This window comes from Meles meles, chromosome 7, assembly GCF_922984935.1.
Source record: "Meles meles chromosome 7, mMelMel3.1 paternal haplotype, whole genome shotgun sequence".
In the NCBI taxonomy this organism is placed as follows: domain Eukaryota; kingdom Metazoa; phylum Chordata; class Mammalia; order Carnivora; family Mustelidae; genus Meles; species Meles meles.
The window spans coordinates 72632766-72647157 of NC_060072.1; the positions used below are offsets into that span (position 1 = coordinate 72632766).

The window sequence follows — 14392 nt, forward strand, 5'->3', positions numbered from 1 at the left end:
TACAAATTCAAGAAATTTAAGTGATTTCAAAAGGTCTTAATACAGTCTGGTGGGAGGCAGTACAGTATATTTTTATATTATTCCTAAGTTTATATATCTATGTGTGTCACTATATTTAGGAAGGTACATGTTTTAAACTTAACATGTTGAAGACTAGGGCTAAGCATTTTTGAGGGGTTATCTCTATTTATTTATTGCAAATAAACAAGACTAAGTTTGTGTTATGTACAATCAACATTGCTCTATTCAAATTCAGAATTAATGAGTAAACATAAATGTTCACAGAATACTGAGAGAGGTGAAGATTGAAAATTCAAAGAACCAGAGTTATTTGTGCATGGACCATTGATTTAATTTCAAGAATAGCACCATTTTCTTTTTTTTTTAAATTGAATTATAATTGACATGTAACATTTTATTAGTATCAGGGGTACAACATCTTGATTTGATATTTGTATACACTGAAATGATCACAGTGAGTCTCGTTTCCCTGTTACCATAGAAGTTACATTATATGCAAAAGGGTATTTGCTGACTGTAGTCACGTGCTATATGTTACCCCATGACTTACTTATTTTATAACTGGAATTTTGTATTTCCTGACACCCTGTTCACATTACTCTCACTCCCACCCCATCCCTTCTGGCAACCACCAATCTTTGCTCTCTATCTATGAATTTTGTTCTGTTTGTTTTGTGTTTTAGATTCCACATATAAGTGAAATCACAGAGGATTTGTCTTTCTCTGTGATTTATTTCACTTACTCTAATACCTTCAGAGGCCATCTTTATTGTGGCAAATGGTGAGATTTCATTCTTTTTTTATGACAGTAATATTCCATTGCCTATATATTTCATCTTCTTTACCCATTCATCCATTGATGGACACTCCATGTCATTTGATTGGAAAATTTAGCCCACTTATGTTTAAAGTAGTTCTAGCTAGGGATGTACTTTTGCCATTTAGTTCATTGTTTTCTGGCTGTTTTGTAGTTCCTCCTTGTTTCTTCTCCTTTTGCTCTCTTCCCTTATGGTTTGATGCCTTTCTTCAGTCTTATGTTTCGATGCCGTTCTCATTATTTTTTTGTGTATCTACTGTAGGTTTTTGCTTTGTGGTTACCATGAGACTTACATGTCTCAGCCTATATATATACACACTAGTCTATTTTAAGTTGATAGCAAGTTACGTTTGAACACTTACTAAAATCCTACATTTTTACTCTCCCATCCATGTTTTGTTTTTGATGTCATGTTTTACATCCTTTTATTTTGTGTATCCTCTAACTAATCATTGTAATTATAGTTATTTTTCCTATTTTTATATTTTAGCCTTCATGTGAACTTTGTAAATGATTGGTCCATGACTTTTATTATGTATTTTCTTTTATTGATGACATTTTTACTTTTATATATTTTCATGTTACTAATAAGTGCCCTTTCCCTTCAGCTTAAGGAAGTCCCTTTAACAATTCTTGTAAGGCCAGTTTAGTGGAGGTCCTTTAGTTTTTGCTTGTCTGGAAAGCTCTCTTATCTTCTCCTTCAGTTAAATGATAACCTTGCTAAATAGAGTCTTCTTGATTGGCAGTTTTTGCTTTTAGCTTTTTGAATATATCATGCGCTCCCTTCTGATCTTCAATGTTTCTTTCAAAAATCTGCATGTGGTCTTATGGGGGTTCCCTTATATGTAACACATTGATTATCTCTTGCCGCTTTAAGATTCTATCTTTAACTTTTGACATTTTAATTATAATGTGTTGTAGTGTGGGTCTCATTAGGTGGACTTCCTAAACCTGAATGTTTATTTCCTCCTTTTCCAGGTTAGGGAAGTTTCCAGCAATTATTTCTTCAAATAAGTTTTCTGTCCCTTTTTCTTCTCCTTCTGGTACCCCTATTATGCAGATGTTCATCTGTTTGATATTGTCTCAGAGGTTCCTTAAGCTATCTTCACTTAAATGTTTGTTTGTTTGTTTGTTTTTCTTTCTGCTGCTCTGTTTTGGTGAGTTCCACTGTCCTGTCTTCCAAGTCACTGATCCTTCCTTCTGTTTCATCTAGTCTGCTATTGAACACCTTTGGTGTATTTTTCAGTTCAGTTATTATATTCTTCAGCTCTGTGACTTCTGTTTGGTACTTTCTTATATTTCATATCTCTTTGTTGAAGTTCTTTCTGTGTTTATCCACTCTCCTGAGATTGGTGAGCATCTATTTGATCATTACTTTGAACTCTATCAGGAAAATTACTTATCTTCATTTCATTAAGGTTTTTTTGGGGGGCTGTATCTTGTTCTTTCATTTGAAGAATATGCCTCTTTTCCTCATTTTGTTTGGTTCTCTGTGTTTGTTTCTTTGTATTATGTCAAACAACTGTGTCTCCCAGTCTTGAAGGAATGGTCACAGGAAGATGGGTGAGTGTTTTAGTCTGCTGCCTGCATTTGACCTGGGAGTGATAACCTGCCGGGAACTGTTTCTCTAATTCTTTCAGACCTGTGGGGCCCAGATACATAAGTTCCCCTTGGTTCAGAGACAGGGCATCCCTTGTATGTTTTGAATGCACCTACTGTGTTTGGTGGCACAGTAGAGTGCCAGACTGGGACATGCCCTTCCATAGGCTTTGGCAGGGAAGACAAGTGCTAGCCTATTGGCACATACACCTGACCAGTTTGACATTTTACATCTTTTAAAGGGGGGAATGGGAGCACCATTCCAGGGCAAGCAGAAAGGTAGGAGGGTGCAAACATGACATGCACCAGCACCTCCATCCTTGGAGAGAGTTCCAGCAGACCCCCGCCCTTCTGGAAGATGCTTTAAGATTAGACAATGAATTTCTTTCACGTATGGTCTAGGTGCTTTTCAGCTTGCTGTTTTTGCACTGGTACTCAGGAGAATGAGCCTATGCATGAGCCCTTTTAAGATGGGAGTCTTCGTTTCCTATAGTCCTTTGGGTCTTCTAGGTATAAGCCATGCTGGTTTTCAAAGCCAGATGTTTTAGGGCCTCTCTGGTGCAGGTCCCAAGTGTTGGGATACATGATATGGAGATCAAATACCTTGCTCCTTAGGGATATGCTCTATATTTGTGAGATCCCTCTCACTTGTGGCTTACCATGCCAGGAGTGGGATTTTTGACAAGACCGTGTCTCTGCCTCTCCTACCTTTCCTGATTTGGTCCTTTAATCTTTTGTTGTGGAGTTACCATTTAGCTTATTTTCAGGTCTTTTCCAGGGAGAATTATTCTATAGGTAGCTGTAGATTTGGTGTACCAGTGGGAGGAAGTCAGTTCAGGGTCTTCCTATGCCACCATCTTGAACTCCGGTGAAGAATAGGGCCATTTTCATAACATATTTGAATTTTGTAAAAGCCTAGTTTATGGTTTATAATATGGGAATAATTGAGTGTTATAAATTGTTTATAAATTATTTTTATTTGACCACTTACAGATCTACTTATAAATGGTTGCTTCGTACACATTTTTTGAGAAAATTGAGGTAGTATCATAATTCAAAATTAAACATTTAGTGAGAACATATGATTAGAAAGCACATAATATGTCTGATCTTAGACTGTAGGATGCATGGAGAGTTACAGTGAGAGAAAAGATCCAAAAATAGCCTTACCTGCATACAGTGATATACCACATTACAGTTCAAAATGTTTTCCAGTATTAGGATAAAACAGTATTGTAATTTTCTTTGCTTAGACATTTTCAAGTACACTTTCTTACCTTTTTTTTTTTTTTAAAGATTTTATTTACTTGAGACAGAGAGAGAATGAGGACGGGGGAAGAGGAGGGCAGAGGAAAAGGGAGAAGCAGACTCTGAGATGAGCAGGGAGCCGAACATGGGGCTCGATCCCAGGGACCCAGGATCATGACCTGAGCTGAAGGAAAATGCTTAACCGACTAAGCCACCCAGGTGCCACTCAAGTATACTTTGTAATGCTAAACATCTATTTCTTGTTTTTCTATTTTCTTGTTTTTCAAAGTAAACATTTGCTCTAACCCAAAAAACACTTTAAAAAATAATATCATTGAATACAATTTATCTGGAAGGTCTGCAAGACAAAGGTAACATGATTGCATCTTGGAGATGATTTGGGTGGCTTAGGGATACAAGTGAGGGCAACATCATTTTGGTGCCATGGAATTATTATGTGTGTTTTGCATACTTAAATATGTATAACACTTTTAAAGTTTTTATTTAAATTCCAGTTAGTTAACATGCAGTGTAATACTAGTTTTAGATATACAATATAGAGATTCAACACTTCCACAAACACCTGGTGCTCATCACAACAAATTCATTCTTCAGTCCCCGTTACCTATTTAGCTCATCCCTCCACCTGCCTCCTCTCTGGTAACCATCAGTTTGTTCTCTGTAGTTAGAATCTGTTTCCTGGATTGCCTCACTCTCTCTCTCTCTCTTTTTTCCCCTATGCTCATTTGCTGTGTCTTCTAAATTCCATATAAGAGGGAAATTATATGGTATTTTTCTTTCTTTAACTGATATATTTCCCCTAGCACAATACCCTCTAGCTCCATTCATGTCACTACAAATGGCTAGATTTTATTCTTTTTGATGGGTGATATATATATATATATATATATATATATATATATATATATATATCACTATGGACAGTTGGTCTGCTCTTCTATTTTGGCTATTGTAAATAATGCTACTTTACATCAGGGTGCATGTATCCCTTTGAATTTGTGTTCTTGTATTCTTTGGGTAAATACCTAGTAGTGAAAATGCTGGGTCATAGGGTAGTTCTATTTTTAACTTTTTTTTGCTTTTTTTTTTCAAAAAATTTTTAAAATATTTTATTTATTTATTTGAGATGGGCGAGAGAGAGAGCACAGCCGGGGTGGGGAGAGTGCTAAAGGGAGAGGGAGAAGCAGACTCCCTGCTGAGCAAGGAGCCTGATGCAGGACTCAGTTCCAGGACCCTGGGATCATGACCTGAGCTGAAGTCTGATTTTTTTTTTTTTTTAAAGATTTTATTTTTTTATTTATTTGACAGACAGAGATCACAAGTAGGCAGAGAGGAAGGCAGAGAGAGAGGGGGAAGCAGACTCTCCGCCGAGCAGAGAGCCCGATGTAGGGCTCGATCCCAGGACCCTGGGATCATGACCTGAGCCGAAGGCAGAGGCTTTAACCCACTGAGCCACCCAGGCGCCTCTGAAGGCTGATTCTTTTTTTTTTTTTTTTCCATTTTATTTATTTTTTCAGCGTAACAATATTCATTGTTTTTGCACAACACCCAGTGCTCCATGCAATACGTGCCCTCCCTGTTACCCACCACCTGTTCCCCCAACCTCCCACCCCTGACCCTTCAAAACCCTCAGGTTGTTTTTCAGAGTCCATAGTCTCTTATGGTTCTGAAGGCTGATTCTTAACCCACTGAGCCAACCTGGCATCCCAAAAAAATGCAATTCTGTGATAACATCTTTTAGGGTCATGAGCACAGTTACTAAGACACATTAGCCATTAATATCTGTTAGTTGTGCCAATGAGCAATAATGCAAAGTTTGAAACACTTTTACAGAATTATGCCTTATTAGAAACAATTTGTATTAAATGTGCCTCTTATGTAAATCTACGTAATTATCAGTTTAGGAATTGAAGAGCTAAAATTACAGTGTGCTTTTTCTAAGAAAAGAACTACAAGGAAGTGTCAAAGACATTTGCATTTGAAGAACTTAAGACAGATATTTACACCAAAATGCAGTGTCATTATTTTCCAGAAATGCATTTATAAAATATTATCTTAATTGTTATAAACAATTTCCTTGTGTTGCAGGACTTAACAATCAGTATCCAGAAGTTTTTCTTGAGCTTTGACTGTGTGATAGAAGGTATGAAGGAATCCAGACATATGAGCCGTGGATCAACCTACAAGGAACACACAGAAAAACAGACTATTCATTAAAACTGACATGTTTCATTAATGACAAAATAGGTTAACTATACTCTCCAGCAGTATTTAGAGGTTAAAGTTTTGATATAATGTGTTTGATTCTCAATATTATGAAGGACCATTAAGATCAAAGCTTCCTTAAGACAGAAATGCTCAGGGGCACCTGAGTGGCTCAGTCAGTTAAGCGTCTGCCTTTGGCTCAGGTCATGATCCCATGAGACCGTGTTGGGCTTCCTGCTTGGTGGGAAGTCTGCTTTTCCTCTCCTATTCTTTCTGTCCCCCTCCCCATCACTTGTTCTCTCTCTGTCTCTCTAATAAATTAAAGCTTTAAAAAAAAGATGTAAATGCTCAAATTTTAACTTATGTTTTACCCTGCAAGTCACCTTCATCAACTGATCAAAGATCAGTTCAATCACAAGATCATAGTCAGCACCCGTGCTGGATGAGCGTGGCTGGTAATGCTAAAGCTCACTCCCTCACAAGGGTCCTCAGAAACCACACTGGATATGGTGTGACCACTACAGTATAGACACCTCAAGAGGAAGCCCTGTGACTTGGCTTCCCTCCAACCCCTTACAATGACCACTGTGTTGTTCTCAATGGGCACTCAGCAAAAGTCACCAACTGGCTGACTAAGTAATCTGTGGGTAGCTGCCTGGAGGGCCAGCATCTTTTTACTGTTGAGCAGATGAAAGGAAGATTCCAAATCAACTGAGACAAGTTCTACCCAAGATGGCCTGATGTGGTAGGAGTCACAGGACAAATACAAGACAACATCAAGGAACTTGAGCTAATCAGCTGAGTGGCTGCCCAGACAATTCCGTGTCCTGGGGAAATTTGTAGGGTAAATTTAATAGTTGGGGGAATGGCAGAGACCTTAATGTTTACATCTCTTTACCTGCAAATAAATGATGTTTTAGTTTGTTGAAGAGTCAAAGTTAGAGATGCTCTGATGTGGTAGGAGTCAAGTTAGAGCTAGGGGTGACTAGGAGAAATTAGGACAGAGTAATTAAACCTAATGGAAACTATGGATTCATTTAGGGTCTTCATAAAAAATATATATTTAATTATAAATATATTTCTGATACACAATATTTTTGAGTTTTTACTATGGAGGAGGTATCAAGGTAGGGACCTCTTATACATTTCTTACTGTAATCCTTACAACAAGCTCATTGGAGAAGAAAAGTCATTATCCTCATTTTGTGTAATGAGGAAACAAAGGCCAGGCAGATGAATTAACTTGCCTGAAGTTCCACTGGCAGAAAGCCATGGAATTGGGATTTGTAGTTGCCCTATTTTCCACTGTAAACATTCATAAGACATTGTGGCCAAGGAAAGCAATAAGGGCTGGGGTGGTTGTGTGTGTATGTGTGTGTATGTGTGTGAGAGAGAGACAGAAAGAGAGAGAGAGAAAAAGAGAGAGACTGAACCAGAGAGAGAGGGGAGTTATTTATTTTTGTCACCAAGAAAACATCCCTGTATGCTTTCCCTTGGCTGAACTGGGACAGTGGAAAATCATTGCATTTCTTTAGATAACAAATCACCCTGTTCTACCAGTAGTCAACCCATACATTGGTCATGTACACAGAAGTTGGACATGCATTGATTTAGGTGGCAGAGTTTGCTGTGAATGTACTGTTATAATTTAGGATTTGGAAACAGAAAACCACAAGCAAATACAATTCTTCCCTGTGTCTTGAGGTTTCTGGGTATACAGAGAACACTGCCAGCCCTGTGTCCTAGTATACTACACCCTCCTGAGCTCTAGTTTCAAGCCTAATACTTCCTGTCCTACCAACTCAAAAATATTTTGAATGGAATAAATTCATCCTAGTTAATATCTCTTTTTTAATAGATTACTTAACTCTCTAGCTGACATTTTCTTTTAAAACAGGACTCATTTTTATGACTGCATTTTGAAGATGGTTATATTTAGTCATCTAATGACTGTTAAAAGGGAGAGGTGATAAAATTGATTATTTGTGGATGAGCTAGATTTAGGAAAATTCCCATTTGTCATGATAATTGATTTAAAAGTTTGTAAATCATTCTAAAATGTTTTGTTTCTCTAGATGCAATCTTCCTCCTTTGTCAAGTGAATACACTAAAGATGTTGGATCCAAAAGTCATTTAGTGACCGCAAACCCCAGCATAATTCGGCAAAGGTAAGAGTTTATGACTTCTGTTTGTGAGGAACTGAAGAGGAAGGCCTTTGAAGTATTTAACATCTTAAGGCAGTGAACATAATTCAGTTTGAGAAACAAAGAAGAAAACCATCTGGACAGGCAGGAAGGATGAAGGAGGGAATTGTAAATAAACTAAGCAGGATTATGGGAATCTAAACATTATTTATGCCTCTTCTGGGATTCTGTTTCTTGCCTTTAGAGATGGTAGAAATAACATGAGAATCCGTTGTTTCACTCAGAGAAGCGATGCAATCACCTGCTTACTCATTTCTACTTTCTAACTTGTTGGCTTTATTCCCAACTCCTTGATTGGCACTACTATTAATAGTAGTTTTGTTAAAGAATAAAAACAAGAAATGGCCCATCCACTGCATATGTATGCATGAAAATAGCAAAATTGTCAGAATATATAGGAATATATAATCATGACGATATTACATTACGTTATATTGCGTTCAATCAGATTTGGGAGAGCAGATGGAAAATTCTTGCTCCCAGATCAATTCTGGAGATCTTAGACAGCTGCTGTGGGAACTTCTGGGGGTTGGTCTGTAGTTGACAAAGCCCATCAGTACACTATGGGTTGTTTCTCCAAGGATTGCTCAGTGTAGAGAATGACTCAATCTCTGTGAAAAGAGAAGTCAAACGCTGCCTTACACTCTCCTGCCTAGCTAGCAGTTAGGACTGCAATCTCAGATGTGGTGAGCTCAGGCTCTTGTCATCCAAGGGAGTCTCACCCAGGTGACCGCACATGTGTGTCACCTCATAAGCAATGCTGCACTATTTTGGTTCACAAGTAAGCATTCCCATATAAAAGATGTCCAGAAATGCGACCAAACATTTTTTTAATTTTGGCAGATACTGTGAAATCGCCTCTCCGAAATGTACCATTTACTTTCTCTTTTGTAAAGGATAAGACTGCCTGTTTCCCAGTCCTAAAAACAATATTATGTACTATTCATCTTTTAAATTTTTGGCAATTTGTTGGGTGAGAGATGATATATTATTTTTTATTTACTATACATTTTTTTGCTGACTACAGCAAGGGCTGAGTGACTATTGACTGTTAGTATTTTCTCTGTGAATTACCTTCTTGTATTTTTTGCTCATTTTGTGTTATTTTTCTTTTTAAAAAATATTTTCCTGTTGGTTTATAAGAACTGTTTATATTATAGGTGTTAACTGTTTATATTATAGATATGTTTGCTGTATATGTACAAATATTTTCTTCCGGCCTATCATTGATGTTTTAACTGATATCCTTTCAAAATTTAATATGTTTTATGCAATGAAATTTGTTAATCTTTTCCTCTATGGCTTCTTTTTAAAAAAAATCTTCCTTTGATCTTACTTACCCACATCCCTTCCATTGAAAAAAATTTTGTCCTGTATTTTCCTAGGCATTTATAGTTTCCATTTTCTTATTTAAGAAATTTAATCCAGGGGTGCCTGGGTGGCTCATTCAGTTGAACGTCCAATTCTTGATTTTGGCTCAGGTCATGATCTTGAGGTTGTGCGATAGAGCCCTTCACATCAGACTCTGTACTCATGGAGCCTGCTTGAGATTCTCTCTCTCTCCCTCTCCCTCTGCCCCATCCCCTGCTTGCACACTCTTTCTCTCAAAATAAAGAAATAAAATCTTTAAAAAAAAATTTAAAAATCCATCATTATTTCCTTGACCGTTTTTAAGTTATCTAAATTTTTTGGCATAAGCTTAAATAGTCACCAAGTATGTACTTTCAATGTATTCTGTGTTGTGCGTATGCTTTAAATATATATTGCCAAAATCTCAAAAGTGCAGATTTAGCTCTTTGGATGTTACATGTCCTCAGTGTACTCTGTCAGAATAATTCATAAGTTGAGTTTTCTGTCAGAAAAAAGGCTGATCACTTTTTAATTCAAGTATAAGTGTTAAAATCTAACCCACATAATCATCTTACCTCTGAATTCTAATTATTCAACATATAAACAAAGTATGGGAATTGCCAAGAGTTTATCCCCCGGATAAAATGAGGTATGACCTCTTGTAGTTCTTACAAGGATCTTTTTGCTTTTTCTCAAGGGACACTCCCTCAGACACTGTGTATCTTGGAAATTTTTTTTTTCCTGGCCTGAGTGGTTTTTATGCTCTGGGGCAATGCGTCATTGTAACATTTGGGTGGTAGGAGGTATGCCTTTTGTGAAGTGGAGAAGGGAAAATTATGGACATAGAGTCTGGGAAAGAGATAGTCGTCTAGACTGTCAGATTAGACTTGAGCAAGTAAATTTTAGAAAACTATGTAAGTGGAAGTTGAGGATTTGGAAGTTTAGGGGGAAGAGGGAGATAATAATGGAAGCTTCTTGAAGACAGTGTTACCAAGGTACTCATTCAATAATACTTTTTGAAATCTGCTCTGGGACAGGAAGTACTAACTTAAATGAGACGTGACTGAAGTTTACACCCCGAGGTTGCTCACAGTCAGCAGGCATTACCATGGTCCTATTGAATGGTTTGTACCTGGGTCTTAGGGGTTCCCTGAACCACTTCTGAAATATAAACAAAAATTTCATACATGTGCATTTTTTCATCCAATTTTCCATGGGTTCCATTACTCACAAATGTTTAAAACTTACTGGCTGAGCCTGAGTCATTCTACAGTAGCATGATGTAAAAATAGAGATGAGAGTTCTCAAAACTTGTTTTAAAACAGTTTTTCAGTAGAGGTGAAAATTCAATTAGCCATTTGTCCATACCAGGAGTCTAGTATATATCGGAGCAAATGATTGTTAAAGATAAAAACTGAAACTTAATAGATTGTCCTGTTATGAAATTAAGAATTCATTTTTAAACTCTGAAGCTCCAACTTGGGAAGTGATTATTTGCTACAACTAGCAAAGAGCAGCAGGATCTGAGTGTGTGTGTTTCCATGTAAGCATATCAGAGGTGTTATTAGTATAGGTGTGAGTAGCTTGGGGTCAGAAATCTTTCATCTGTGTTCCCGAGCCTCCAGCATGTTGTTTGGTATACAAGACATGCAGATCAAATATATATGGAATGAATGAATAAGTGAATAAATATATTTTAAAATCTCCTTTAAGCCAAATTTTAGAAACCAAATTTGAATGATGTAGTTTGAATTGTCTTATAAAAGATTTTTTTTCCTTTGGTGTAAGTTAAAATATTCATGGTCTTAGGACAAGGAGATGACTTTTTTAGTAACAGATATTTCAAAACAGTATTAATGGAATATTTAGGCGGGAAGACTTATTTACTCTTTTTTTTTTAAGCTGACATGAATTAGGAAATAAAGTTTTCAGAATAAATGGAGTCTAAGTCAGTGGTGGAGTTAACATTTGAAAATTGGCAAATGCATAACTTTTAATTCATTAGGAGGACTTGATATGAGACCCCAGTATTTATGTTGAGGTTCTTAATATCAAATAGAGCCTGGGTAATCTTTTCCCATACAACTGGAACAGACTTCATCCAATGTAATGATATTAGCAGGGAGAACAATTATTTATTTTATTTAAGTACTTTAAAAAATAATTCTAGAATTGAGGAAAATATTTGGTCTAAAGAAGATTATAGCAGTTTCTCTTTATAAAATTCTATATGACTCACATCTCAGACTATGTTCCCGAACTTCCGTATCTGTTCTGCGGGATGACTTCTTTTTTCTTTTCTCTCCAAACTCAGAGCAGCTTATCAGTGTTTGCATCAAGGCTTGGCAGCCACTGATAGCCGTTCAGTCTAACGTCTGTCATGATAGAAGAGAATTAAAAAGCAGATACTAAAATTGGAACTGGAGAGAGCAAGTAGAAGATAGGGAAGAGATGCCTCTGGAAAGGTACAGATCTTCGTGAATTTGTGTCTGAGAGACGATATTACGTAGTGGTGAGGAACCCAAGTTTGGCTGTAGATAGATTGGTGTTCAAGTTCCGGTGCCAATACGAATTTGTGCTTCTACTTACTGGCTATGGAACATTAGTTTCTTAACCTCCCATCTCTCAAGTAAGAATAAAATTGTCTTGAGGATTGCTGAGTGGTGTAAATGAGATCATGTAAGTGTGTCCAGTAGAAGCTGTTCTGACTGATACCCAGCATAGCTACTCAAGAGGACTCTCCTCTTGGAATACATTTTGTTCTTGGATAAAACATATTTTCAAATATATTATTGGGCTCATCAAATTTAGGAACTCTCCAAGGATATCTGCACACCTTTCCCCCAAACTAAAAAACCCTACCAAACCGAAAATCAGAGAACTAAAGCCAACCATGAGATGCAAAACTCTGATGTCAATGCTAAGAGCTGGAAACCAAGCCCAGGACCTACCATACTAATGTGCGTCCCATTTTAAGCCCTGATGAGGGACCTAATGTGGTCCCATGTCATTAGCAGCCCCTGGTTTCCAACAGAAGCACAAATTTCTTCTGAGGAAAACTCTCAGAATTCCCATGTATCACTTTCAAAAAATACTAAGCTGATAAGCAAACACTGAAATGCACAAAAACCATTAACCCTGAGAGTCCTCAGAGACAAAAAGCAAATGAAAAATTATAGATATAAATGCCTGAGAATGTACTGGAAATGTCTAGGGCAGTATCTAACTATGAAATCTTTATAGAAAAAAGTAAGTAGAATAAGTCAATAAGAGAATATCAAAATTAACTAGGTAACCTTGAACAAGAACCAAGTAGAGCTTTTAGAAATGAAAAAGATGATTGTTGAAATGAACACACATCAGATTAGACATAGCTGAAGGAGAATTGGTGAGCTGGAAGAGAAGATACAGAAAATATGGAAGCAAGATAACAAACTTGGATGATAAGATGAGAAGGACTACATTAAAATAGAATTGTGGAATTATAAAATAGAGGTAAAAGTTGGGACTTTTTACAATTAAATAATGACAGAATCCATAAATACAGGAAACATGAAGCATCAAACATTGTCAACTAAATTTTAAAAAATGCAAACCTAAAGATAATAAGAAACTGTAAAAAGCACCAGATAGAAAAGACAGATCATTTGCAAAAGAATTAATTGAAAAGCAGACTTCCTCCAACAGTAAAAGTGGAAGTCCGAAAGCAGTGAAAAAGAACCTTCAAGGTACTGAGAGAAGAAATGATCAACACAGAGAGGTGTACTCAGCAAATTGTTTTTCAAAATAAAAAACCTTTTTGAAAAACAGATGTAGAGAGTATTTACCACCGATAGATGTTCACTGAAAGAAATCCCGAAGAGTGTATTTCAGGAGAAAAGAAAAACATTACTTCAGAAGGAAAAGCTGGGATGCAAAGAAATTGGTAAGCATGTAAACAAATCTAAAATACCTCATGTGCATAAAATAATAGTTGCTTGTCTTTACATATGATTTTGATTTGTAGTGTCAAAACAAGAGCCACAACTGAAGGACTGGAAAACATCATCACATAAATTGGGAGTGTTGCAGTGTTTTACACAAAGCTGAAGTGTTTTAGTAAATAGATAGTGTTTAGCAAATAGATATCAGAGTAGCCTAAATTCTCCTGGTAATTTCATGCAGGCCCATTGAGAATGGCTTGCATCCCAGTGATAAAACACTAGGGCATGGACTCAGCAAGAAGACCAGTTTAGGAATCTTTACACAGGATTTATATTGCCACCACCTACTTAAAATCTGTACCCACTCCTCTTCAACCTTCTTTTTAATATGTACTTCAGTGGTACAGTTTTCATAATCAGCAGAATGTCAGTGAGTTTCAGTTAGAGGGGAAGGAAAGGAAAAAGTGAAGGCAGATTTCTGGAAACCAGTGGGTTGGCACTGGCTGTGTGATCTCAGATAGGTTACTCAACCACTCTCTGCGTAGAGCACGGCAGGAAAAATGTTGTTAACAGTTGGCACCAGAGTTTTTGTTTAGCAAGTATGCTGTCTGCATGTGGAACTCTTTTCCTGCTGGGAGTTAGGGAGAGACTTGGGGGCATGGTGCTGATTCCAGAGTTGAATGTGAGTAGTAGAAAAGTAGAAAACCACTAGGATGAGCCAAAAGAGAGGAGATAAGGAAAAAATACTGAAGGACTAGAGGAGGGAGAGGTGGTGCATGAGCAGGAGAGAAATCCTTGGGCAGATTGGTAGAAAAGAACTGAAATGTCTAAAATCAGTTGTAAATGGTTTTCCGGAAACTATGTGTTCTGATATTATTTCCCATGGCCTCCCTCTCACTTTCTCTTACTAGTCAGATTTCTAATCTATCCAGGCATTTTTATGTATGTGTGCGTGTGTGTGTAAATGGTGGAGGGACTGTTTCATCTGGGATCAGCATGGCCTG

General features: G+C 37.0%; 1 protein-coding gene across 2 annotated transcripts in view; it reads left to right on the forward strand.

Annotated features, from left to right (window-relative positions):
* Positions 1-14392, forward strand: part of ST8SIA1 (ST8 alpha-N-acetyl-neuraminide alpha-2,8-sialyltransferase 1) — a 155505-nt gene that overhangs the window by 95422 nt on the left and 45691 nt on the right. For both annotated transcript variants that reach the window (XM_046011739.1, XM_046011738.1), the window contains exon 4: positions 7987-8079. In XM_046011739.1, the coding sequence (XP_045867695.1) occupies positions 7987-8079 (93 nt within the window). The remainder of the gene's footprint in view (positions 1-7986; positions 8080-14392) is intronic.